Source organism: Filicampus tigris, chromosome 13, assembly GCF_054856515.1.
Source record: "Filicampus tigris isolate MCC_2025a chromosome 13, RoL_Ftig_1.0, whole genome shotgun sequence".
NCBI lineage: Eukaryota > Metazoa > Chordata > Actinopteri > Syngnathiformes > Syngnathidae > Filicampus > Filicampus tigris.
In genome coordinates this window covers 5,431,482-5,459,385 of record NC_141229.1, presented here as the reverse complement: position 1 = coordinate 5,459,385, position 27,904 = coordinate 5,431,482, and the positions used below count along the sequence as shown (strand labels likewise).

General features: G+C 40.2%; 2 protein-coding genes across 6 annotated transcripts in view; both read left to right on the top strand.

Moving 5' to 3' along the window:
- The first annotated feature begins 260 nt into the window (after positions 1–260).
- On the top strand, positions 261–20,465 carry galnt16 (UDP-N-acetyl-alpha-D-galactosamine:polypeptide N-acetylgalactosaminyltransferase 16). Its single transcript, XM_086049890.1, has 15 exons — positions 261–686; positions 3,260–3,441; positions 4,228–4,326; positions 4,394–4,461; positions 9,148–9,213; positions 10,656–10,777; positions 12,389–12,476; positions 12,628–12,712; positions 13,762–13,865; positions 14,790–14,916; positions 15,328–15,420; positions 15,963–16,046; positions 17,025–17,151; positions 18,182–18,298; positions 19,471–20,465. Exons 1-15 carry the CDS (start codon positions 480–482, stop codon positions 19,612–19,614), a joined length of 1,713 nt encoding a protein of 570 aa, XP_085906016.1. The 5' UTR covers positions 261–479; the 3' UTR covers positions 19,615–20,465.
- A 1,026-nt stretch (positions 20,466–21,491) lies between these two features.
- The window catches only part of numb (NUMB endocytic adaptor protein), a 34,795-nt gene continuing 28,382 nt past the window's right edge, over positions 21,492–27,904 (top strand). For 4 of the 5 annotated variants that reach the window (XM_086048679.1, XM_086048677.1, XM_086048678.1 and 1 more), the window contains exon 1: positions 21,496–21,675. The gene's annotated coding sequence lies outside the window, so the exon portion shown is untranslated. Of the gene's footprint in view, positions 21,676–27,904 lie in introns of all 5 variants that reach the window. The other variant, XM_086048676.1, reaches the window with a different exon arrangement.

The window sequence follows — 27,904 nt, the reverse complement described above, 5'->3', positions numbered from 1 at the left end:
GTGTGCGAACTCAGAGTTTATATCTAAATACATTGTACATTATTTTTATTTCCCCTCTTTTTTTACTTGAGTTGTACATAATAGCTCATATTAATGCTGGATAAAGCACCACAAATATACTTCAAAAACCTGTCGTTTGACCAAGGATGTGTAGACTTTTGCTTCCATCCACCTAGACTCGGACATTCTCTCTTGTAAAGCGCCGGCACTAGGACCGCGCAACCGTCCATCCAGCCCAGCCTTCCATCCAGGCAGGGAGGCAGCGAGCGTCCTCCTCCTCCTCCTCCTCCTCCTCCTCCTCCTCTTCTCCTTCTTCTCCTTTCTTCTTTATCGCCATCGACGCTCCTCTCTCTTTCTCTCTCCTGTCGAGTAGGACTTGCCAGGAGCTTGCGGTACTCCCGCCTCGTCGGCACCAGGGCCCCGGAGCGCCCCCAGCCGCGCCCCCTTCGCCCAGGTCCCCTCCTGCGTATGGGCTCACCATGCGCAGGATTCGGGCCAACGCCATCGCGATCCTGACCGTCGCGTGGATCCTCGGCACCTTCTACTACCTGTGGCAGGACAGTAAGCCGCCGCCGGCGTCGGCGGCAGCGGCGGCGGCGGCGTCTGCGCCCTCATCAGCGGGGAACCACCACCAAGGAGGTGGGCGCCTGGAGATCCACCGGGACGACAGGACCATCCCTCTTATAGTGAGTCAGTGTTGTTGGGATTACACCGCGGGAAGGTGTGCGCTGCATGCATGATGGTGATGATTTTTTTTTTTCTGTCTTTTTTTTGGCGTTGGTATGTGCGCGGTGGCGGTGCCTCCCGCAAGCACCTGCATAAGAGGCTTTCCCTAAGTCTTGGAGCTCGCTGATTGCTTGACTGGTGTTATGCTGTTGTGGTGGGCGCCTCTCGGGTTGCACGCAAGGCCAGCCGGTGGATTGTTTAGACCAGTGTCGCGTTGCATTCAGGTGTCCGTGATTCAGGAGCGTAGGCAGAATTTTTTTTTTTCAGTGGCGTGGTTGGGGTGGCCATGCAAGTGTGCCACCTCCGTAATCAAGAAGTCATTGTTTATCATAGCATCCGAAGTCAGGGTTTCATGAAATGAAACGCACACGCGTACCGAACGTTACCCAACACGTTCGTAATGCGAGCAGGAATAAATCGGGTGTAAAAAGCAACGTTTCGTTGAGTTGAATTCGACTAGATAAAGTCGTTTCTTTGCTTATGTGTTTTATTTCATGAACCGTGACATAACCACAATGGCTTCTCAGTTACAGAGAGAGCTTATGAGCATTTGAATGTAAACATGCACAAAATGCACAGGGGGAAATTGTATATGTTTTTTTTTTTTAAACCCAAACAATTCTTCAGAAAACACTGATATATCCAAAATATGTTTGCCATAAAGACAGGAGGAAATAATAATAATAATAATAATAATAAAAAAAATCTGCGAATATGCAAATCAACCGATTATGCGGGGGTCAACTGTATTGCCCTGCGATTGCTCACAGTGGCTTGGAATGTGTGCAAAACCTTATGCAACCACAGCTGCCCTTTGGAAGGCGAGCGCTCTCTTTACTCTGCAGCGCCAAGGTCCTTCACCTTTGTCACTACACTGAGAAAAGCGTCACCCATCCTCCTAAAAAAAAAAACAAAACAAAAAAAAAAAAAACATCCAGGCGAGGCTGCACGTCCCTTAAGTGACTTCTTGTATCCGTATCCAAAACATGAAGATACTGTCTGCTTTCAAGTGGACCAAAAAAGACACAAAATGGCATTCAGTCACTTGAGAGTTTATGTCAGCGTCTTCATTGGTGCTTTTAAACCGAGGGGGGCAAAGTCACATAGTGCTGTTCTTTAATTCAGTTGCATTATTAACAGTCCTGCAATATTTGTTGGATTGATTTATTCATGAGTGAGTTAGTTAATTAGCGTGTTAATTAGCTAATTCCTTGCTTTGCTTGTTCGTTCGCGCGGTCGCTCCTTAGTTCAGTGGTTGGTCAGCTCGTTGTAGTTTGTTTGTCCATTCTGGTTCGTTATGAGTTATTTGGTCAGTTAATTGGTTATTTTATTTGTTCGGCCATTAGTTAGTTACATAGTTAGATAATTAATTTGTGAGTGAGTGAGTTGTTTTGATGGCTAGTTTGCTACGTAGTTTATTAATTTGTGAGTTATTTGATTGGTTGACAAGATATGTTGTTAGTTGGATAATAAAAGTTTGTCCGTTTGTCCATTAATTAGTTAGCTCATTTAGAATTTGTCATCCAAGGTAGTAAGTTAGTTAGTTAGTTAGTGTCTCCATTGCTTTGTCTGTTTGTCCATTAATTCTTAGCCAGTTAGTCAGTCATCCAGTTAGTTAGTTAGTTAGTTAGTATGTTTGTCCATTCATTACTGATTTAATCAATTAGTTAGGTAGTTCATTTTAGTTTGTTGTTTGTTGTATGTTAGTCCATTCATCACTTAGTTATTTAATTAACTAGTCAGTTAACATGGGAGGAAGTTAGCGAGTGAGTGCGTGAGTTATTTAAATGGCAGGGTTAGCTATATTGTTTTCTCATTTGTAAAGTTGTTTTGTTAATTCACGAGTTAGATTGTTTATTAGTTAATTTATACATTCTTTAGATAGTTATCTAGTTTAGGCTGAAAAGTAGTTCCTCAGTTAATTTGTTAGTGAGCGAGTGAGTGAGTGATCGATTTCAGATCATTAGTTAGCTACATAGTTTCTTCATTTGAAATTGACTGTTGTTAGTTAGTTAGTTAGTTAGTTAGTTAGTTAGTTAGGAATTATCTAGTTAGTTAGTTAGTTAGTCAGGTTTTTTTTTTTTTAGTTGTCGCTTGGCAAATTGGTTTGTCAGTGAGTTAGGTATGTAATTAGTAAATGTGTGATTTAGTTAAATTATTACTGAGTTTTTTGTTTGTACACTCATTAGTGTAGTAGTTCATTTGTTAATTCTTTAGTTAGTGAGTTGGTTGGTTCATTTGGAAAGCTGAATTCTACCCAAAAAGTTGCGAAAATGTGCCAGGTGGTCCAAACATTCTTTTTTTATTTATTCATTTTTGACAGTTTCCCTAATGACACATGTACTTGAATCTCATGTCTTCATTTTTTGGTTTAGCTTGTAAACAGTTGGCGAATACCCACTGGGATACACTGCGGTCGTCTGCCTGCACACATTTCTACTTTCCATTTACTTTGTGGTTGTGGTCGGTTTATTGAAAGCGTATGTTTCCGTGTGTGTGTGTGTGTGTGTGTGCGTGCGCGTGCGGTGGTCAGGTGAGCCAGCCCCCACGTGGCGAGCATCAGGACCTTCTACTGGGCGGCCTTGACGAGAACAAGTACCTGGACGCCAAGCAGCTGAAGCCCGGAGACGACCCGTACAGGGAGCACGCCTTCAACCTCATCGAGAGCCACCGCCTGGGAGCGCAGCGGGCGCTCAGGGACACCAGACACTACAGGTGGCACACGCCACGCCGCAGCGTCTCATCGTGCTTCAGCTCAGTCGGCATCAAAAGCACGGGAGGGGGTTGGGTTGGGGGCCCGCTGCGTGGTTTTAATCCGGCCCGCAGAGCATTTTCCTCAGCAGGAGTCCTCTTGGATTTGTTATTTGTTGTTGATTAAATGGATATTCATTATTATTATTTATTTTATTCATGGCATCTAATTGATTGTTTTTAGTAAATTGATTGTAGTAATAACATGGAATTAGTCAAATGAAAAAAAGAACATTAAAAAATATTAAATCATTGGAGAAATGACGGACTTTAAATCAGTTGCTTAATATTTTCCCTACGGTTATTCAAATGTATTAGTTCATTTATTTTAATTCATGTTTTATCCATTTATCTAATTCATTGCACGAGTTATTCATTATTTTATTGTTAAAATAAACATTCACATATTTTCCACCTATTATTTTTAAAAATTTGTCACGAACAATAAAGTACCCTAAATATTTGTATAATGCTTCTTCAAAGCTGCATTGACACAGTAGTTCACTTTTTACGTTGGCACGACCGTAGAATGGTTTTTCCACATTTTTGCTGAAACAGGCGCGCTTTGCGCTCCGCTTCCCTTGCAGTCAAATATTTTCTCATCGCCGTGGCGACAGAAGCCCAGGCAACAGCGACGCTAATGCTAGACTCCAATTAGACGACAACAATCTATTAGAGATGAACTTTATCATATCATAAGTTATTTTTAACCTGGACGTACTATATTATTAACACTTTACCCTCCATCAGGTGCGCCTCCCTAAACTATGACGTCGACCTTCCGTCCACCAGCGTCATCATCACCTTCCACAATGAGGCCCGCTCAACGCTGCTGCGCACCGTCAAAAGGTAACCCGTTAGCATTTACGCGTAGCCACGCCCACTTTGCCAAGGTTTAACCCTCGTTTCCCGTCAGCGTCCTGATGCGGAGTCCTCCGCAGCTCATTCACGAAATCCTCCTGATTGACGACTTCAGCGCCGACGGTGAGTTTGAAGCAGACTTCAGCTCAGTGACCATTGAGGGAGTATTGTGTGATATCCTCACAACAGGAAGGGCTCCACAGGTATAAGTACGGTCTAACCGTGCACATGGGTCGAGTCATTAGGGCTCGAGCAGTGGCCACTGCGAGGTCCCTATTGTTTCTGGAGAAATTATTATCAGCGTTACTATGATTATTATTATTATCATTATTTTCCCTAATGATTTGCATATGTGAAGGCCTAAACATTCACAAAAACTCACCAAAGTTTGCACGCACATCGAGCCTGGCAAAAAAAAATGACATTTTCATACATGCATACAAAAAAACACCGCACAAAAAACATTCTGTTGCCGTGGTGATGCGCTCTTTGCAGAGAAAAATGAGGCTGTTTTCTGAGGGTCTAAACATGGGCGAAAACCCATGGAACGTTGCACGCACATCGGGCCGGGCAAAAAAAAATTATATTAAGTTTTCATACATGCAGAGAAAAAAAACTACACCAAAAACATGCTGTTGCCGTGGTGATGCGCTCTTCGCAGAGAAAAATGAGGCTGTTTTCTGAGGGTCTAAACATGGGCGAAAACCCATGGAACGTTGCACGCACATCGGGCCGGGCAAAAAAAAATTATATTAAGTTTTCACACATGCATACAAAAAAAAAAAACTACACCAAAAATATGCTGTTGCCGTGGTGATGCGCTCTTTGCACAGAAAAATGATGCTGTTTTTTGAGGGTCTAAACATGGGCGAAAACCCATGGAATGATGCACACACATCAGGCCTGGCACAAACATTTATATTTTAAAGAGTAATTGTCCTGTGTCCCATGCCAATACCCCGAGTTGCGCGGGCCCTTTCTAGCTGCTCGCAGCTCTAGTTACATATCCTGTGCTACATTTAGTGTCTTTATATATTTGTGAGAAACATAAATAAAAACAGCAGTTGTTCGGATTCCTACCCCGCCCAGGACTCTCTGCAGTTGAGAAGATCAATACCAAAAGAAAGTTAGCATGTAGCGCCTTGTATGTGCACTGTGAGGGCAAGGCGTGTCCTGGATGGAAGCCCAGTGATTAAGTGGAGACTTAACAGGATTACGCTCACTCCCCAGTTGCCTCCTCTTTTGTCCTTCCACTGCTCACATCTCATCAACATCATCTCAGCAACCAGCTCTCCGTGTACTTTCGCTGTGAAGTGCAACTTTTTCCGTACAAAAATCGCAGCTTTACTTTTGGAAAATTACCACTTCGTTATGACGTTATTTTCAGCAGTCCGACTTGTTTAGTGTTGGGTTACGCCTTTGTTCTCGCGATGTTATAGTTTAATTTTTTTCGACTCGTCAAATTACGATTTTACAACAAAATTCACAAACTGTCCTATCGTTTTCCTCTTCAAATTGTATTCTCCTAAAATCACCACTTCTTTTTTCAATCATGAAATGAAAAATAATTTCTTTTCATTTTTTTAAATAATAAACTGTTAGAATACAACATTATTCTTGTACAATAAGATTTGTTTAAATGGTAACTGCAGATTATACCGATACCACACAGTGCTCTAAATACTTAACAAAGACTCATATTTATTTAACATTAAAATGATCTCTTTATTCTAAAAAAAATGTGTTAATTCTTGTCGAGTTACGACTATAGACTTCTAAAATCACAAGTTTTTAAAATCAACTGTATCTTTATTATCTTAATATTCCAACTTTAATCTCATGAAAATATCGACTTTTTGTCATTAAATGACAACTCTATTGTAAATTATGACTTTATTATAACATTACAACCTTATTCTTGACGTTTTTAATCATCAGTTACACCTTCATTCTCATAATATTATGACTTGATTTTGATTTTTCATAAAACTACACATTTTGCACTAGGAATCACGTTTTAAAGAACCAAAGTATGCTAACTCCAATTTTGACGGTTCGCGGCAGATTAATTTAAAGTTTTACGGGTGTGGTAAAATCCGGGGTGTTTATATATCTTAGCGATTAATATGGCAGTAATTAATAATGTTGGATAATTATTTTCACAGAAATTCTGCTTTCTTTAGATTGTGGTAAATATCTTAACTGAGGTAATATCATCATCTTCAGTGCCAATTGATCTACAGTAGCTTTCAAAAAAACCGTTTAGTGCAACAGTGGTCTAAGTCCAAACATCTGTAAATATTTCACGAAAGATGATAAACTTATACTAACATGCAGATGCACTGGCACCCGAGGTAATGCTTCCACCCACTTTCTGAGTCTTCCGTCAATCTCTGAACCTCACTTTCTGCGATGTTACTGTTGGGTAATGTAATCTTTTTCATGGGTGCAGCCATCTTGGAAATTGGAGTTGGCCCAGTGTTGCACTGATGAATCAGAAAAACGTGCTGTGTGCAGTTAAGTCACCGTCTACCATTATGTCAAAATCGGGACTAAAATTTTGCTTTTCGAGCAGCATTCATCTGAGACTGACGCCTTTTTCTATTCATTTCTAACCTTAACTTTTAAAAAAGGACTGAAATGGAGTTAGCCCACTCTAGGTTTCAGTGGCTGGATTATGACTTCATTGCTGTGATACTGAGAGTTTGTTCTCAACAAAATGTTGGCTGTAATAATCCTTGGTATGCAAATTGGAAATTAAAAAAAAACAACAACAGTAGAAACAGGAGCGAGTATTGTAGTGCTTCTAGTATTTTGGTTGTTATTTCCATATAAACCCAGCGGTAATCGGAGCTGCTAACACACAATTGTGTTTAAGCGTGTGTTTGGCTGTGTCACCTCCCAGCGTGTGCTTGTAACTCAACTGCACGCTCAGCATGCGTGCGGAGGCCATTACAGAGCGCGTGAACCATTAGCTCATGTTCAACTAATGCGGAGAGGAGTAATTAGCACCGCGTCGTGATCCGACCACTGGCAGCAAAATTGGCATGCTGAGGGCTCGTCGCGCCGCAAGGCACTGTTGATTAACACCAGCAACACTTGGCTATGTGCTGTCAATCAAAAATCAATTTTATGGGATTTTATGAAATTGTGGAATAATGAAATAATGTCTGCGCACACTATTTCACACTTTGGCATTTCAATATTTCACTTACAGTGGTACCCCACATGCTCAGTTCATGTTCATCAGCACCCGCAGATTCATCATTTACAGATTTTGAAATTTTTTAAAAATAAAATGTTAAAAAAATACTTCAAAATACTTTTTTCCCCATTCTTGGATGGATAACATAATACTCACAGGCAGGCATGCATTCTTTATCCTCAGTTAAAAACTGATGCTATTGCATCTTACTGAGTCACTTAGTTGTGAAACTGTTCTTTTTGTATTATGTGTGTGTGTGTTATGCTGCCCCCTGCTGGCCGAGGCCCACATACCTCAAGGAGAACAATGTCAACGGGCAGTGAAGCATGAAATCATGAAACACAAAATGATGAATACTTCACATTTTTTGAACAATATGTTTTTATAAATAGACTGCAGAGCGGTAATTTTCTTCCCCAAAAAAACACATTTCAATTTGTTAGTGTTCATGTGGGTCTGGAATAACTCAATGGCATTTCCTTTTATTTCAAGGGAAAGATGACGAAAACTTGAAAGTCAAGGCAAGTCATACGTACAATATATCATAACTGAGAGACAAGCTTTATATTTCGCCGAGGAGCTAAGTTTAGCCTGTCTTGTTAGGAGAGTGTTAGCCACATGCGCTTGTACACAAGCGCATGGGCTGCTTTTTTTCCCCTTGAAATCTATAAGTCTCTTTAAAATGAGTTTAAAATTACATTGAACCGGGATATAGCAGTTTCTATTACAGATCAAAATTTATGGTGTGTTACGGTTTAATTTATTAATATAGTCATTTTTCATTTTTTTCAAAGCAGGGTGTCAATAACTCGTGGTTTTTGTTGTTGTTGTTTTTTGCTATTTGCTAGCTATTTACGATTTATGAAGCGACATGATCGAGTAAGGATGTGGAGTGGCTGCGTGTAACGGTGGTGTACAAGGACACACACACACTTGCAGTACACGTTCCGTTGCTGTCTCATGCGCATACACACACGCGTCGGTACCCACTGTGTGATATAAGCCGTATTAAAAAAAAAAAAAAAACAGTTGTGTGCGTACATCTCATTCAATCAGTGAGGATTACAAGTGTGGATGGATGTATCGCAAGCAGGGAGGACGAGGACACGAGGACATACCCACAATGCATCAGTCGGGTCACACTCGCGCTCTCAATGCTAAGCCGCTCGGGTGTGTGAGCGTGTGTGTGTTCTTATGCCTGAACAAAAGTTTCAGGTAGAAAGTGAGGCATTTTGACTTATTCCTGGAATGACCACAACAAAATTACACAATACCTATGAAGAAAAAAACGGGCTACATTTTTAAAAGCAATTCCCAAGCGCGCCGTCAAACCAAAATGGCAAAATGACATTTGTTCCTTTCGACTTTTTTTTTTTTTTTACTCATGGCAGATTTGCCTACCAAAATATTGTCAAGTCAAACCAGCGCCGGGGGCTGAATTAATATAAAAAAAATCTAGCGTGCTCAACCGAGCCAAAATGTCCGCTTCAAACCAAGACGGCAGTCTTTGTGTACGCGTTTAACTGACGTTCGATGCGGTTTGCTCGATGTGTGTGTGTGTGTGTATTTCGTCTGCCTTGACACAATCTGTTTGACTTCCGCAGCCGACGACTGCCAGCTGCTCGCTCAGATCCCCAAAGTACGCTGCCTGAGGAACGGCAGGAGAGAGGGTAAGTGTGTGTGTGCGTGTAATTCATGAAAAGCGGCTTTGGCAACACCGTGTCACTGATGATGTGAAAAAAGGTGGGGAAAGGTGTCAAAAATTGTTCTGCCCAAGCGCCGAACAAACAAGAGGCGACGGCGTGTCAGCACGTGTTAGTGGTGCCGGAGGCACACACACACGCGCGCGCGCGCGCACACACACACACACACACACACACACACACACACACACACACACGATCACATCATAGACCAAATATTCACAACTAGACAGCAAATTTTCCCTGAGCTTTTTAAGACACGCAGCTCTCTTCAACATCCCCACAGAGTTGTCACACCCCCACCCAATACCTCTCAAGGAGCTAGTGAACAGAATCTGGAGTGAGCGGCACCTTTTTTATTTTCTTACTTCCCCCCCCCCCCCCCCCCAAAAGCTTTGTGCAAGGTTAAAGCATTTTCAGATCCATCGTTATTTTAGGATCCAAGGAAATAAATGTTTACTGTATTTTCCTGACTATAAGTCGCTCCGGAGTATAAATCGCACTGGTCAAAAAAGAAAAAAGAGAAGAAATATATAAAAGTTGCTCCGGAGTATAAATTCCATATTTGGGGGATGTTTAATCTCAATTCCGTAGTCGTGGCTGCTTTTGGAAATACGTTCTGAGTGCTCACTGCTTCGCTCCGACCGTGGAAAGTCATAGCGTTGTGCCGTTCGGTTAGTCAGAGTGGTTCAAAAAATGAGTGCCGGAGCACAAAGGAAACAGTTGAAGCATGAGCTGCTGATTGCTTTATAACATAAGATGCGTTGAGAAATTAATGGGAGGGGAGCGCCCTCTGCCTCTCCGAACGAAAAGTGTTAGAGTGTCAGCACCCCGTTTTGACGTCATCGAACGAATTTCGGTTGAATTCGAAGCTTCGGCTTCTAACGATGCTAAGTTTTTCTTTTTTGTTTTAAAATGGCTTACCTTGAGTAGAATCCCGCGTTGTATTATGAGCAAACTTACAATCCTGGTTGGTTATTGCACCTTTTGGTGCTGTAAATTCAGAAGCGTCATGCTAAACTGGCGATACCTCACACATTAGCTACCATGATCGCTAATTTTCTTCTTCTTCTGGTGTTTGACAAATACTTTTGGTACATTACCGGCGCCTTTTGGCCACCGGCGGTAATGCACCAAAAGTATTTACCGACCACCAAAATGTCTATAAAACAATGCTAACTTTATCAGAAGCTAAATGCAAATTCAGCGATGTTTATAAGGAAACAAAGTGCCAAATTTGTCACAAACAAAATGATAACTTATTCAAAAGAAATTGCTAACTCAGTTCTAAAAGTGCAAACAAATGCGGACAAATGTGACATTTCTCTGACGCAAAACGCTAGCTTCGTCAGAAAAGAAAATGCCGAAATTTGTCCGAAAACAAAACGCTAACGCCCTCGTCCCCTCAGGACTTATCCGATCCCGTGTGCGAGGAGCCAACTCCGCCTCGGCCCCCATCTTGACTTTCTTGGACAGCCACTGTGAGGTGAACACTGATTGGCTGCAGCCAATGATCCAACGCGTCAAGGAGGTATACACGCACGCGCACACGCACACGCACACGCACACACCGTTAGGCTACAGCGTATTCTGCTGTGTTGTGTGATACAGAGTTCACATCCCTGCAGGCTGCATGTTGTTTTTCTTTCTTTTCTGTCTTTCTGTAATGCAGCAGAAAGATTCCCAACAATTGGATTAGGCAAACCTCCAGGGAACGCCATTCCCCCCCTGCACGTCTACAAATACACACACGCGAAGACACACACACAAACACGCACACACGCATACAGTCCATGCATCCAAAACAAACGGAGAAGCAGCTTAAGTTGGCTATTGAAAGGATTGTTGTCGGAAAGCGTCCTAGGGGAAGTGTTTGTATAGTACATGTGCGAGAGCCGTCCGTGTAAGTCAAAGGACCTTGTACACTGGATTCCATTCGTTGGCTGCGTATCGGGCAGAATCTCAAGGACGAGTTCATCTTAAGGACCCCCTGAATTGGCGGGACTCGGAATGACTCTAAAATGACCACTCTGAACCAAAATGGCTTTACGTCGGCTTTACGTCGGCCAAATTTCACGTTGCAAAGTAAAACCCGCGTTGGAGGCTAAATTTAAAAAAAAATGTTCTAGAGGCTGCTACCAAGCCAACATGGGTACTTTGAAACAAAATGTTAGACTTCCTGTGTATTTGTAGGCATGTCTTCTTGCGACTATTTTGCAGGTCTACTCGTGACAAACTAAGTTTGGTTTTGCAGGTGATAAAAAATTTTTTTTATTGATTTTTAAATTTATTCAAGACAGTGCAAGCAAGCAAAAAGTTTTTCATTTTGAACCAAAATGGCAGCCTCCTTGTTTCTTTTCTTGCATGGATTCTTGAGATTTTTTGGGTGGGTCCACTTATGTTAGACATGCCAACCAAATGTTATGTTCCCAAGTCAAAGCATCTTTAAATGGCTTGATTATTGTTAATTTGAGAGGATGCTACCAAGTTAAAATGGGAAGACTTCAGTGTCTTGTCAGATATGACCTCTTGAGAGTTTTTGGTGAGTCTGCTCATGAGATTCATGCCTACCAAATTTCACTTTGGTAAGTGAAACTGGCATGAGGGGATAATTTTTTTTTTTTTAATTATTATTATCAGGTGTGTTACCAACAAATAACGGACACCTTCAACCAAAATGGCAAATTTTCTGCATCTTTCCAGGCACAGTCATGACATCTTGACACTTTTTTTGTGAGTCTACTCCTGATACACATGCCTACCAAATTTCATACTTCGAGAAACTTTGTTTTTAAAAAAAAAAAAAAAAACTCCAAATGGAATGAGGATTTTACTGGCTTTGGAATAATGATGAAGTAGTCCTTCCTCCAGGGGCTGGTACCAAATGATGATGATGTGGACGCAGTACTTTCCCATGTCAATATATTACCCTTGAGTCAAAATGTATCCCGCTATTGAAATGGGAATGTTAATGAGAAGCAGAGTGCAACATGTCATCCGCATTGAAAACATCATGTTTATGAGTGTCATGGGCATGCACGGATTGTGGTCTCATGCAAACAAAAGGACAAAGGGGTGTAAGTGGAGACAGCTGGGCACAGGACCACAGGCACAGAAAGCGTTTTTGCCCATGTTGTTGCAGGACCATACGCGAGTGGTGAGCCCCATCATCGATGTCATCAGCCTGGACAACTTCGCTTACTTGGCCGCCTCGGCCGACTTGAGAGGAGGTGAGAGGATTCGCTGAAATCCCCCAGCGCGGTAACAACAGCTGCGAGCACAGCTGGCGAAGGAGGAGGAAGTCCCCCCTGTTACACTTAAATGATCAACTAAAAGGATAACATAACATTTGTGTGACGGATGTCTCTTGTTTCTCACAAGGATTTGACTGGAGTCTCCATTTTAAATGGGAGCAGATTCCCATTGAGCAGAAAATGGCCAGGAGTGACCCCACGCAGCCAATCAGGTTTGAATGACGGCGGCCTCAGTCGGTGGCGGAAGCAAAATGCTAACGCTGTTAACTGTCATACGTAATTTGCCCCCAAGGAAACCAAGTGATGACCTTGTCAGAAGCAAAATGCTAACTCTGTTCTTCAAAATGCATTCACACGGAAACAAAATGCAAACTGTTGGAAAAAAAAATGCAGTGTTTCTCCAAAAGAAAATGCTAACTTTGGAACAAATGTATAAGTTTGTTGGTTTTGCTGTTGTTTAAAATTCATTCATAAAGAAAGAAAATGTTTTGTTGGAAACCAAATGCTATTATTGTTTTGGAAAAAATGCTAGCAAAATGATACCTTATCAAAAAAAAAAATAGTTCACAACTCTTTTTTTCCCCTAAAATACATTCTCAAGTAAACAAAATGCTATTATTGTTTCTGAAAGAATGCAAGCAAAATGCTAACTTACTCTAAAAAATAGTTCTCAAGTAAGCAAAATTCTAACTAATTCAAACTCTAAAACAAAATGCTAATTCTGTTGTTCAAAATTAAATCGCCAGAAGCTAAGTGTTAACACTACGGGAACAAAATGTTAACTGTTGTTCGAATTTTCGTTTGTGAGAAAACAAAATGCTAACTCTTTTGTGGAAATTTGTTTCCAAAGGAAACAAAATGCTAGCTAGTTTCATATTTGTTCACACATAAACAAAAAAATAAACTTTTTGTGCAAACAAATCCCATTAACATTTGTTCACAAAGAAATAAAATACCAACTTTTTCTGGAAACCCCCCCCCCCCCCCCGCACCCCCTCCCAAAAATGACATATTTATCAGAATGAAAAATGCTAACACCGATAAAATGATAACTCTGCCAGTCAACTCACAAGGAAACAAAATGCGAACTTTGCGGGACAATTCTAACTTCCTCCTCCGTCAATCAAAAATGTGTTCCCAAGGAAAGACTTTGTCCGAAAGGTAATGCTAATTTCGTCAGAAACAAAATGCTAACAGCCCGGTCCCAGCTTTCATGCAGTGACTGTCATGATGATGGCACTAAATGATTTTTTTTTTTAAGGACTCCGGTGATTGCGGGTGGTATCTTTGCGATGGACAAGAGTTGGTTCAACCATCTTGGACAGTACGACACCCACATGGACATCTGGGGTGGGGAGAACTTTGGTGAGATGCCTGCCTACTTATTTCTGATTTAATGTATTGTTACTGCCCATTAAACACATTATACATGTGCCTCAAAATATATAAATCAAGGAAATTAAAGTGCAAACTTCACATTTCGTAGTAATTTTATAGGGTTTTTGATTACAGTTTTATTTACTTTACTAAAAATTGAAAAACCCTCGGGATTAATTTCTTTCCATTATTATTATTTTTAATTTTTAGCTTCAATTATAAAGGTATTTTGAATACACTTGAATTTATGGAAATTTGTCATTTAAACCACACTTTAATTTCTTCAAGCGGTTCATTTCCTCCCATGATTGTTTTCATTTTTGTATGTGAACATTTAATTAATGAATAAGAATATTGAACAAAAGTCTTTATTCCCAACATTATTTTATTTTCCCTTATTTTTCTTTTAAAAAATCATCAAGAGGTTAATTCCCTCCGTTAAAGAATAAGTGTAGTTTTGGAAACAGCGCAAATAAATCATCTAGAAAGCTTTACTTGCATCTCTGATTAAAAAAATTGTAAACATTTGTTGACCCTTGTTAATATTTGCTTTCACATTTTGTATTTGAATGTAAATGAATGGAAATTATCATTTAAAAAATGAATTCAACAAGGAGTTAATTTTCCCCCCATAAGCTTTGCAGCCAAGTACTATTTTCTGCCAACAAGTTGACATTTGAAAGTGTAACATGACCAACATGACAAATTTTTGAAAATGACATAATAGGGTGATGCATGCTGGACATATTCCCAACACTCTTGGCATCCCACGCTGCAAAAAAATAAATAAATAAATAAAATCCTGTCCTTGCCATTTGTGCAGCACTGGAGCATTCAATGAAGCTCAGTGACACGTTTCACACGGAAATGTCCATACGATGATGAATATTCTTCTTATTTTTTCATTGCCAGAGTTGTCGTTCCGTGTATGGATGTGCGGCGGCAGTCTGGAGATCTTGCCGTGCAGTCGCGTGGGTCATGTGTTCCGGAAGCGACACCCGTACGACTTCCCAGAAGGCAATGCTCTCACCTACATCAAGTGAGTCCGTGTTGTAATCCCCATAGTATTAACCTTTTGTGTGTGTGTGTATGTGTGTGTATGTATGTGTGTGTATATATATATATATATATATATATATATATATATATATATATATATATACACACATATATATATATATATATATATATATATATATATATATATATATGTGTGTATATATATATATATATATACACACATATATATATATATATATATATATATATATATATATATATATATATATATATATATATATATATATATATATATATATATATATATATATATATACAGTATATTTATATAAATAAACAACACACACACGCCCACGCACACACACAGTATAGCAAACTAAGCATGTACATGTGAGGTTACCGTGACATCATGTGACATGTATGTGTGTAGGAACACACGGCGGGCCGCCGAGGTGTGGATGGACGAGTACAAGCAATACTACTACTCGGCCAGGCCTTCAGCACAGGGCAAAGCTTTTGGCAGGTCTGTATGTTCATGTCACCCTACGCCATTAGGTCGACTTTCGCAATGTTCCACATCAAGAAACTTTCCTTGATTTCACAGGAGTTTCCCTATATTAATTTTCAACATTTTGAAACTGAAATTTGTTCTCAAGGAAACACGGTGACCGCTTCAGAGACAAAATGCATTTTTTTTTCAAAACAAAATACTTCCCCGTAAAAAATGATTTATATTTTTTATATTTGTAAATATTCCAATTAATTTTTCTGTGACAATATTAACGGAAAATCTTTCAAAATTACAAAAAAAATAATAACGTGTATTTATCTGTTCATCCACTTCTTATTTGGATGAAATCCAAAAAATGAAATCATAAATCAACCTATGTGAGCCCTCAATAAATTCTATTTTTGTCCATATAATCTTTGAAGTACAATCTGACACCAATAACGATACTTTTCAATGAGAGTGCCAATCATAAGCTGGCTTTTTGAAAAATTGCATTTCCAAAGACCACTGTGTACATCATAAAATGTCCGCTGTGTTTGCTTGTCCCTGTGCAGCATTGCCGACCGTCTGACGCTGCGGCGAAAGCTGAACTGCAAACCTTTCCGCTGGTACATGGAGAATGTTTACCCCGAGCTCAGGTGACCTATACTCTATCCATCAGTATTTCTCTCAATACAAAATCCTTGCCTCGTGGTTAAGTTTGATCTAACCCTGTGACAAATAGACACATTGCTTTTTATGAGTGCATTTAGCTGTACAGCATGCTGGGCTGCATCAAATCACAATCGCGCAAGTCCCTCGCGTACTCGCACATTGGATCAATTAAGTCCAGAGGCCAAAATGGTGAATCACCAAAAGATAAACTTCGGGGGCGCCGGGTTGTAAATTTAGATTTCCCTTTTTGTTTCTTTATTTTTTTTTTTCCCCCTGGCATATCAAGCGAGAGTAAACACAAACCAGGAGTCATGACACCCCGAATCGCAAATAATCAAGTCAATGATTCATGCTGGAATACATCAGCAGCTCAGTTTTTATTCACAAATTGAATTCATTGCACAAATTTGATTCCGGGTGAATGACTTTCAAAATAAAATCAAAGAGTTGCTGATGGTGTCGCGGCACACGGTGCGAAATGACATGACATTACAATAAAACAGGGTGATAAAATAACATGAATTCTATTACAAATGAAATTAAAGAAAAAATATGCAATTAATTCAAAGAGCAATAATGTATTTTAAAATAGAATTGAAATAGAATTCCAAATGCATACAATTTTATATTATGTGTATTGAATCATACTGAAATTACACCTTTTAAATGAATGAAATGAAATACAATTACTGTTTACATAAAATTATAAATAACCTTCTAAATTGAATACAGTGGCGGGTCTAAGGTGGGGGCAAAGGGGACCTGAGCCCCCTTAAGACTTTGTCTGGACTGATTGAGCAATATTTTATGGAATCTTACCTAACCGCTAAAATAGGAATACAATTGTAAATTCAAGTATGAATTCAGTTCACTCCGACATTAAATGATCAATAGAAGCGGTGGTGTTCGATTAGCGCCTGACTTCAATAAAACCGCTGACCGGCCTCAATCCCTTCCTCAAGGGTTCCCGAGCAGGAGGCCGTCTCCAGCATCCTCCGACAGGGAACGCTGTGCCTGGAGACCCGCGGGACAGATGGACTCGGCCTGGCGGAGTGCAAGGTGGTCAGAGGGAGCAGGCCGCAGGCGCAGGTCAGGGCTCGGGCACTGAGGGGCTGGTGGGGGCGGGGACTCGGCCAAGGATAAAATATCAAATTAGCCAGGACAAAGGGGTTTCAGATTAGGGTGTCAGGGCTTTCAAATCAGGCTTCAGGTCTGGGTTAAGGTTTCAAGTCAAGGTTAAGGTCTCAAATCAGACTTCCAAGTCTGGGTTAGGGCTTCAAGAAAATGTTAGGGGTTTTAAGTCTGATAAAGGTAAAGTCAAATTATGGTTTTCAAACCTAAGTTAAGGTTTGAAGTTAGTGCGACAAGTAGGATTTGAAGCAAAGGTTAGTGTGTAAATTAAGGTTTCAAATCAGGGTTCTGGTTTTGAGCAAAGTTGTCTCAAATTAGGGTATCACTTCAAGGTTAGGGTTTCAGCAAAGGTTAGTATTTTGAATTAGAGAGTTTTCAATCTTGTTGTAGGGCTTCAAGCAAATGTTAGGGTTTCAAAATAGGGTGGCAAACCAGGGCTCTAGTTTCAGATCGAGGTTTTCAGAAAAAAAGTAAGGGTTTCAGGCTCGGGTTAGGGATTCAAATAAAGATGAATTGTTTCAAATTAGGGCTTCGAGCAAATGTTGGGGTTTCAAATTATAGCGTGGTAATTCTGGGTTAAGGTTTCAAATTAGGGTTTTCAAGAAAAGCTTAGGGTTTTGTCCTGTGTTAGGTTTTCTAGCAAAGCTAATTCTCTCGAATTAGAGTTTCAAGACAGGGATTCAAACCTGGGTTAGGGCTTCAAGCAAAGGTTTATGGTTTCAAATTGGAACTTTAAAGCTTGGTTTAAGATTTCAAGCCATTGTTAGTAGACAAATTAGGGTTTCAAGCACAGGTTAGATTTGTAATTAGGCTTTCAACCCAAGGTTAGGGTTTCAAATACAGGTAAAGGGTTTAAAAGGGGGGTTTGAAGCCCAGGTTAGGTTTTTGAGGGTAATAAAGGGTAAGGTTTGGAGCCTGGGTTAGGATTTGTTTAAACACGCAAAGAATTGCATCTGTGTGACGTTTGTGTTTTGTTCTGTTTTTTCAGAGGTGGGAGTTAATCGAGCCATTAATCCGACAGCGCGACCTTTGCTTGGCCATCACGCTCTTCACCCCGGGGTCAAAGGTCACCATGGAGCCCTGCAACGCCAAAGAGCCTCGACAGGTCAGTGCATCAACCCAAGATTAGGGTTTCAAACAAAACATTTGGGTCCCAAGTCTGTTTCTTTATTGGGGGTTATTTTAAATCAGGGTTAAGGTTTCGCATTATGGTTTCAAAACAAGGTTATGGTTTGAAATTTTGATGACCAGATTAGGGTTCTAAATGAGTATTTTAATGCAACGTTTAAATTACAAAACAGGGTTAAGGTTTTAAAATAGGGTTTCAAGACAAGGGTTCGGTTTCTTTTCAAACACGGTCAGGGTTTGAAATTAGGGTTTAAAAACAGATTTGAGGTTTCAAATGAAAGTTTTTAAGACAGACTTAGGGTTTCAAATTAGGTTTGCGTGCCTGTGTTATCGTTTCAAACAGAGTTTAGGGTCTCACAATCAAGCCTGAGAGATTAGGGTTTCGTCCACAGCATTAAACACACTCATCACACATACGTGTTCACTTAAAAATGACAAGGTTGTAAAACGGAGAATAACACACACACACAATGACTGATTCCCTTTGAAAAGAAAATGCGCCGAGGACAAGATGTGATTTCAAAGACACTTGGCTTTCCTCTCCTTCTGTCAATCATCATAATGGGCCGAACGTCAACGTGGAAAAAACACAAAATGGCCGCCATGAGAGCAGCTCGGTCATCGGCGTTCTGGATATGCCGGCCGTGACCTCGCAGACCCCCCCACGACTTTCCACGTGGACCCGCGTCCGCCCGGTGATTTATGACGGCGAGAAGGGAGTCGCGATTAAGTGGAAGCATATGTGCGAGCCGCCGCTCGCGTCCTCCTTTCTCCGCTAGCGGCCATGTTGGCTGCGCACCGGGATGTTTGTCCCACAGGAGACGTGAACAACATTGCATTTTGTTCACTTGTTTTTGCATTTCAAAAACAGTTCATCACTCGTGAAATTGTCTGGAAAACGCTTTTGTTTATTAATAGCGGTTTTCAAATTACGGACAAAGTGTAACGATTTGTAAAAACAAAAACAAAAAAAAGAAATTGACCATATTTGGATTTACGGGGTTTTTTCGTCTGACAGTGACGCTTATGTTATTACTGTATGTTTTTCGAGTATGTTTTTATGAAGTAATAATTATTTTCTTATTAAAAACAATGTTGGTGTTTTGGGAGATGCTGGAACAGATTCATGGCATTTTTGTCCCTCTCCAGAAATGGAAGCCCAAAGGCTCGGCCCTGCAGCACACAGTCAGCGGTCTGTGTCTGGACAGTCAGAGCCCGCCTGGCCCGCCTGTCATTGCCCAGTGTCGCCCCCTGGTGGCCAGCCAGGCCTGGGAGCCTCAGATCATCACTTGAAGGACCAAAAGGAAGGTTCCAGAAACAAAAGAATTACCTTGGCCTTGCTTTTAGAGCAGTGTAGGATGCTCCATCTTTAAAGGAGGCTGCAGCTCTTCTAACCTTTACTTGTTGCTTGTTTTTTACATTTACGTGTTAATTCCTTAAAGGGGACATATTATGGAAATTGGACTTTTTAATGTTTGTACAGTGAACCTCTGCATAGTTGCAGATTTTAGGGGGGAACCTACCGTCTGTTACCCGCTGTTTTTGAAACACGGATTTGGCGCCATCTTGTGGCATCTTGGAGCCACGAAACTGTTGTACTGAGGGGAGGAGCTTAATTTTGTCAGGCCATCACCTTGGAAAAAGTGCTTTGCCGTCTTCTTTTTGGGTGGGCACCAATGGCTTAGTGTGCCGGTCCACCAATCAAATGTGAGATAAAACCACCAAAGTAAATCTTTGGTTATCTGCTTGTATTTCAAAACGTGTCTGTGAGCTAGCCGTTACGAATTTTGCACTCAGCAGTATATGGGGGGGGCGGGAGTTAGGCCACTCTAATTCTCAGTGGCTCAGTTGTGACGAAAAAAAAAAAAAAAAGCATAATATGTCTCCTTTAAAAAATGTAAGAGGACTGATGGGCATAAAGCTGTGGTCAGGTGATATTGTTTTATTTATTGTTTTGCATGGTTGCACCCAAAGAATGTTTTTTCCTTTCCCTGTCCTGTCAATCATGTCATGGAAATTCTTAAAGCGTATATTTGCTTGATATTTTCTTGGTGTGTGTGTGTGGGGATGTGTGTGTGTGCGCACGTGTGTGTGGGGCTGTCTGTGCGTATGTAAAGTACACCTGACAAATAAAATGTAGTAACAAAGAAGGATGTCTGTTCTCTTATATTGTTTTTAATCTTAATACTTTTAATACTTTTACTTTTCTGTGACCCCTTTCATTTGAATTATTTCCAAGTTCATTTTTAAAATGTTGATTTAATTCAGTTGATTACTTTCAATAATGGTGTCCTTTACCAGTGTATTATATTTTTCTACGATATTTAATTCCATCTGAATTTTTAATGCTTGAATGAAGTTTCATTATAAATTGCTTTTGTTATTTCTTCAAAAACTGAAAAAGTTAAAACAGTAATGATACAATAATAAATGTAATGTAATAAAAATTATGACTTTAAAATAATACTATGATATTCCGGCATGTTACAAATTTCTTTCATACATTAATCTTTACACAGTATACCTAAAATGTGAAAGATGAACGCAAAAATGCGTATGAGAATTTAATAATAAAAATAATTTTAAAATAATAACCATGATTAAAAAGAACACAAACCTACTTTTAAATAGTAAAATGATTGTATTCCATATATTTACTTGTTTCTTTTGGATTTATTTTACAAATTAAATGTAAATTGCTATTACCTTTACCACTTTAATGTCATTTAAAAATGTGTGAAATCAAAAATACTATAACACTAGTACATTAGCCATTTATTTTCATTACGTTTAATTGCAGTGTAAATGTTATGTAATATGTTATGATTACCTCATTCACATAAAATACATTTAGAGATAATAATTCGTAATTACTCATTCCCATCATTATCTTCATAATAATGATATGCCTCAAGAAAATTTGCCATGGTCATATTTCTCTTCGCTGATTGGTTTGGTCCATTGCCATGACTGCACCATGCGGTGATGGAGTTGCGCATCAAATGCACCAGGGGGCGTGATATCTTTCCATACACGTGTGTGTGCTGTTTTAGAGGAATACCAAGGTCTGTTCCAGGTTTGCTCCCTCACCTGTCCATCATCCCACAACTTCCTCCCTCGACCAATGGGAATGTAAGAGGGTGGTCCGTTGCTAGGGAGGACGTTTGGTTGAGTCGCTCGCTCGCAGCCATTCAGCGGCGGTGGCCGAAGCGATTGGGCTGCGTGAGTCTTTCGCAGTGCTTTCTGTGGAATTTGAATTATTTTCCTCCGAGGGGGCCGACGCGCGCGGTTCCGCGGCGGGGAGGGGGCGGAATACGTGACGGCATACCGTCTGGCTCGGCCTGGTGGTCACAGGTAAGGTGTATTCTATTCATACGCTTCATCGCTCTTGCTGTCTCTTCAATTAGCTCGCTAGCACGGTGAGCTAAGCGTGTGTTTTCGGATGAGGCTACGTTAGCCCAACTCAAAACCTCCATTAAAACGCTTTAAAAACCCGTCCGTATGACAGACTCGCGGTTAGTCGACACACAAGTCCAGCTGATTTTGCTTTTTGAAATGTCCAAGGCGTTCATTTAAATGGTTAACGAATAGGGGCGACACGGTAGTGCCGTGCTGTTACCTCAAGTAATCTACCTGGACGAGGTGATCTTTTAATGGGGCAGAAACGCTTCACTTGTCACCTGATTTCCGGGTTCTGTGACGTCGTTACTGTGCGTGCGTGCGTTCGTGCATGCATTTAAGTGTTTATGTATGAAACTGTTAGTGTGTATACATTTGTGTTTGTGCATATACATTTGTGTTTGTGCATGTCAGTGCCTGTGTGTACTGTACAGTACTGTATGTATGCGTGTTAAAGTGTGCGCGTGCGTGTATACATTTCTGTGCATGTACGTTTTTTTTTAAAGAAATACCCTATCACATTCTTTTGAACCGATACTGAGTGTCGAGCCGATACTTCAGCAATTAATTTTGAAGAAAAAAAGAGTGCATCCAAATGGTCTTATCTTGATTTTAAAAATTAACTAAGTCAAATAAAGATATCCCAACATGATAAGTTCTTATATGACTGTAATTCAGCTGTGGTTTAAATCAAGTAAGTAAATACAATATTTTATTGTTGACTTCAGACATGAAAACTTCAAAAATCGGATCATTTTCAACTGATATGAATCAGCTGATTGGCCCCGATTCCCTATCACATTATCGGTTCAGGACAATTCTTGTGTTTTTGTATATATTTGCTTATGCCTGCGTGTTTGTATAAGAACAAATAATTTGTGTGTAATATCGTGAATAAATGTGTATATCACAGACTTGACAGCGCTTTTCAATTATTTTCTGTTACGACGCCCCAGGAAGATGAAATTACTTCGCGACACCCTCAACTCGCCCCTGCGACTATAAATAGTATCATTCATCAATAAATTGTCATAAGTACACCGCTGCATAACATTTGTGTCCTTATTAACATTAACATTAACGACAACAAAAAAGGAATAAATATAGGTAAACTTACAACATGGAATAACTTTATTAACATGTTTTTTGAGTCTGTTACAGAACAGATTTGAAGTGCAAGTGTGTGTATGTATGTGCATTTGTGTTATTGAACGTGTGTGTGTTTCCACGCGCATGTGTGTGTCAAAAATGCCAAAGTGGTGTGTGGATGGTGAGGTATATAAATACGATATCTATTTATGTGGCTGATGACCAGCCAGCGTCATATGAATAGGTGAAAGAAAGCAGCATGAAGGCAGAGGCTCAGTGGTTGGTAGCACATGTTGAATTCTGCCCGGGCCATGACGCAACAAACAGGTTGATTAACTTGCTATGCAGCCATGAAGCAATCACAGGGCCTCACTTTTTTTCTTTTTCCACTGCGGCGAGATGCAGCGAAGCCTCTCAATTCGCGGGTTTTGGGACCAAGCTTTAAAGTGAATAGTCAAAATTAAATTGCTGACAAATGTGCACCCAAATCCTCTGAAAATGTTCAACTGCTGATATTAACAGTTTAAAATAGGCCAATCTGGATTTTTGGGGGAAAAAAAAAAACCTAAAAAAAAACACTTATCTGTTCAGAATATTCTATATATTTTACTCTACATTGTGTACTATATTTTATATAGTATACCGGCGATAGTTAGAATGTGTTCTAATAAACCACAAGTGGTCATACACAGCAAGGGGACGATTACCGGTTTGACGGTTTACCGTATTTTTCAAAAGTCAAGGTTTCAATAACCGCTAATGCTGGTTGTCACAAGTAATTAGCACCTCTTTTCTTTTTGGAGGGGGCTTTGAAGCAGAAGAGAGGGGAGGGGTGAGCAGTTACACACGGAGGAGGAGCTAGGGAGAATGACAAAAGAGATGCCGCAAACATGGATGCCTTTTTGCTGTGTTGATTAATGTGCGTTGTCCTTTAAAAAAATGTACCAAATATTGTTTATTTTATTAAAAATAGCATAGTAGTTTTTCAGGATCTCTGTGTGAAAGACACTTGTAATTGAGTTATTTGCAGCCGGGATTTTGACTCTAGTCCCATTTTCGATGTCTATTGTCTCGCAAAGCCAGATAAATGAATCATGCGGCGACAAAGTCCAGCACACAATAGTAGGATGCACGGCGACGAGCTCCTCCGGAGGTTTGCCATTATTTGTTTAAAAGTCTTACACAATATCTTCCTTTTTTTTACTTTTCTGTATAAACTGCATACTTGTTTGATAAGAGCCGCTGGTGAGTTTCACACACACACTCTTGTGTAAAATAAGTATTAAGTAAGACTGAAAATGAATGAGTACACTTAGGCTAGATTTACACTTTGTTTTGCTTTCAAGTAGCACGGCTTGAATCTGTCATGGCGGTGGAAAGAGAAAAATCAAAATGTGGGTAAAAAAATTGGATAAATGCCAGTGTATTAAAAATGGTCTAAATATGCTACATTGGAGGTGTGTCCATTCGAAAATGAGCCCAATAATTGGTCATTGGCGTAATGTGGAGGTTGCCCTCATTTGCATCAATGGAGGCGGAGAATCACTCCAGGCCAACTAAATGTAATGTTTTGTACTTGATTTACAGTATATACATGATGACTTATTGTTGACTTTCCTGTTGTCGCAGTTGTCCAGCCTCCCGTGATCATTATGGTCACTAAAGCTGCCGTGTTAGATTTTCCGCAGCATTTCATGTGTTGGACACAAACAAGGGCAGCGCGTTGAAACTGCAGCCGAACTGAGCCTATTTTGGTCTGGCAGCGTCCAATCAGGGTCATCTTGATTGTAAAACTCTGTTGGCCGCGCTCCCGACCAGCTCAGAATAGTCGGCTCGGAAAGACTTCTCTTCTTTCTGATGAGCTTTCAATGCAAGTTCATCAATCAGAAAGCTGCAGCGACGCTGCAGGCCCATGTGTGCAACTCCAAATGCGCCGCTTTGACCATATTATGACATGTTCCAATGTGATTGGAGGAACTCATTCGTGGACCGCTCTTGTTTTCTTTGGCCGTGTTGATTTTCAAGAAAGCAAATCAGCATAAAGTGTGCGCATCTTTTTATGAGCGCGCCCGTTTGGGACATTTATCTTTAGCTCCTAATTAGGTCCAAGGGGCTTTGAGCTCCTCTTATGTCGCCGCCTGTTAAATCTGCGAGGTGTGTATGTGTGTGTGGATGCTTTTCAGGTTGTGTGCAGAAGGTTGAGGCGTCTCTCCTTTTTTGTCCCCGAGCGGGCCCTACATAGAGCGATACCTGAGCCCTCCTCATGCTTTATTCATACGCGCCGATCTGTAATTAAGACGACTGGGCTAGGCAGGATGGCCACTTGACGTCACCTCGCAAGGGACGTCGGGTTCGTTAGGCAAATGGGATGTTCAATTAGTGGCTTAATAGCTGTTTTTCCCCCTCAATGTTTTTTTTTTTTTTTTTTCCCTCCAAGCGTCTGTGTTACCGGGACATTTGTTGCTTTTGAATAAACAAAAGCTAACTGAAACGACATTTTAAATTTTTTTTCTTTAATTAATAATTTTTTTATTAAAAAAAGAAAACAACTAAATATAACTAGAGCGAAAATGTTCTTCGTCTTTGTCAATTAATTTCAGACATGAGCTTTCGGGTTAGATTTTACACATTTACTTCGGTCTTGCTGAACGGCCGTACAGAAGAAGGAAGTTGTTTGGGAATTGTAGTTGACTTCACTTTTTTATACAATATTTATTGTTACGTTTTTTTTTTTTATCTTGCTCTAAAAAAATGCTTCATATAATTATTTTAAAAAATGATACTCAATCTAATACAAACTAAACAAAAATGAATCATTTTTGAAAAAGTAAAAATTAACAAAGCCACTCTAAAATCTCATTAAAACTTTAATAATTTGAAAACGAAAATGCAAAATGACAAAAATGACCGATATTGGAAAATCCCAAACTATTATAACCCTTTTTCAAAACAAGACATTTGTAACACTGCTTTTACTTTGGAAAACAATAATCAATATTTTTGCAGATTTTATGACAGATCTTGCGGACCAAACTCATAACTGAATCGTAATTACATTACATTTTTGTATTTTCTGCCAATTTGCAATAACGTCCTGTTTTTCAACAAAGGGATGGATAACAAAAGTAAATTTTTGATCAAGTTCATCAGATTATCGATAGATGAATCGCTTATTAAAATAATGGTTAGTTGCGGCGCTACATGCTGGGACATGATTGGGTGGTTCAGGAGGGACAACCCACCTAAATACTGTGCCATTTACTGAACTCTCGGAGAACAGTAGAACACTTTAACACAACGATGACACTCAGGCAGAAGCTGCTGTCGGCCACAGTTCACACCTAGGTGCTCACACAGACACTACGATACGTACAGTATTCTTTGAGTGTTGAAAGACATCTACAATGCCTTTAAAAAGTGTATTTTAGTAAGTTCAAGTTTTATTTCATAAATTTCAATTCGTTTTAACCAGAGGGGTAAAATTATTTAAAAAAAAAAAAAAAAAAGGTTTTATATCGATTCTATATTACCAATTGTTGGTGAGTCGGAAACGTATCCATTGCAGTCAACGGAGTTTCACCGTGAACTCAAATTAATTGCTAAAATCGCTAAATCGCTAAGCGCACAAAACGAGGCCCGCGTTGACTAGCAGGTACTTTGCATTCCAGCAGAGCAAAGGCGAGGCCCGTCCGGCCCGTGTGAGTGCTAAACAATGGCCCCGCTGTGCCCACTGTCCATTTGGCCGCCTTCGTGCCGCATTTCAGCAAGGGGCATCGGCGGCTTTTTGCTCGGCGAGGCATGTTGATGAGCGGTCCGGTGCCTGCCGTTCTCCGACCCGTTCCTGCCCGCCTCACCGGGCCCCCGGAGGAGGCCAGTATTCCTCATTAATTGGCGGGCCGGGCCGTGGTGGATCAAAGGTGCCCTGGCAGATTGTGCTGCTCTGGTAGTCTGCCAGACTGTCCCATTCTCTGACCTGGGCCTTTTTATATTTGATGACGCTTGATAAGCCCGAGCTGTGCTCTGCTTTGCTCTCAGTGTAATTCCTCCATGTTGCATCCACTTTGGGAGTGTTGCAAAATCCAACGAAAAGTCCAAATTGTCTGACTGCAGCGATTGCACTGGGAGATGAGGACATGTCTTGGCAAGAATCACCAAAAACGCAAGTAATTGATACACAATTGAGATGTTTTTTTATTTATCTATTTTTAAGAATTGCATCTAATTAATCATTTAGCCGGTAAATATACTACAAACGATGATCCCAAAATGCTAGCTATCTAGTTTATCTAATTTTTTTTATTAGGGCCCAACCGATTAAACAGACGATTTAATCAACAGAGCTCTCCTTTTAAATGGGCTGAAATCTGCAAATTTTTTGGGGGGGGATAATTTTATTAAATGTTTTTTCCCCCCCATTAACACCTTACAACATAAGACAATGTTAATGATAACGTTCGAACATTCTCCTACTAAAATCAGCAGAAATTTGGCAGATTTTTGCCGCCTTGTTTTATCGATTTTAAAGTTAAACAAATAAAGGACAAAGTATTGTTAAATTGTCAAATGTTCTGCCTGTAGTTCATATCGTGAAGCTTTAAGGGACCAAAAATGAAGTCATTTCATTAGGGTTAGTTTTTATTTTTGGATTAATTCACCGATAAACAGGTTACCATTATTTTATTTTGCCAAATATCGGACTTAAAAAAATCCACATTGGTATATATATATATTTTAAATATTTTTTGTTTTGGTCATCATTTCCATTCCCTTAATTTTCATCTCCTTGAACCGTCATACCGAGTCACGTTCCTTGCAATAATTCAGATCGATTGTAGTCAGTTGATTTTGCAAGCAAGGAACCGCACATAATCTAAGAGAGCACCGCTTTACCTTTTGAGGTCACGTTTTACAATAAACGCCTCGCTAACGTCACTCGGCCAGGTAGCGCTGGCAGCCTGGCGTAAATCTGCTGGAGCATTTAAATTCCGCAGACACCCGCCTCTTGACAAATAGCCCGGGTGGGATGAGAGCAGCGCTCAAGTACGTGAACGGCATTCCTGACATACCTGAGCGGCATAACGGCTGCACTCCATAC

Coding starts and splice junctions, on each gene's coding strand:
- galnt16 (XM_086049890.1), top strand. CDS start 480: ATGCGCAGGATTCGGGCCAACGCCATCGCGATCCTGACCGTCGCGTGG. Junction 12,477..12,627: donor CTCGGCCGACTTGAGAGGAG/GTGAGAGGATTC, acceptor GTTTCTCACAAG/GATTTGACTGGAGTCTCCAT. Junction 16,047..17,024: donor AATGTTTACCCCGAGCTCAG/GTGACCTATACT, acceptor CCCTTCCTCAAG/GGTTCCCGAGCAGGAGGCCG.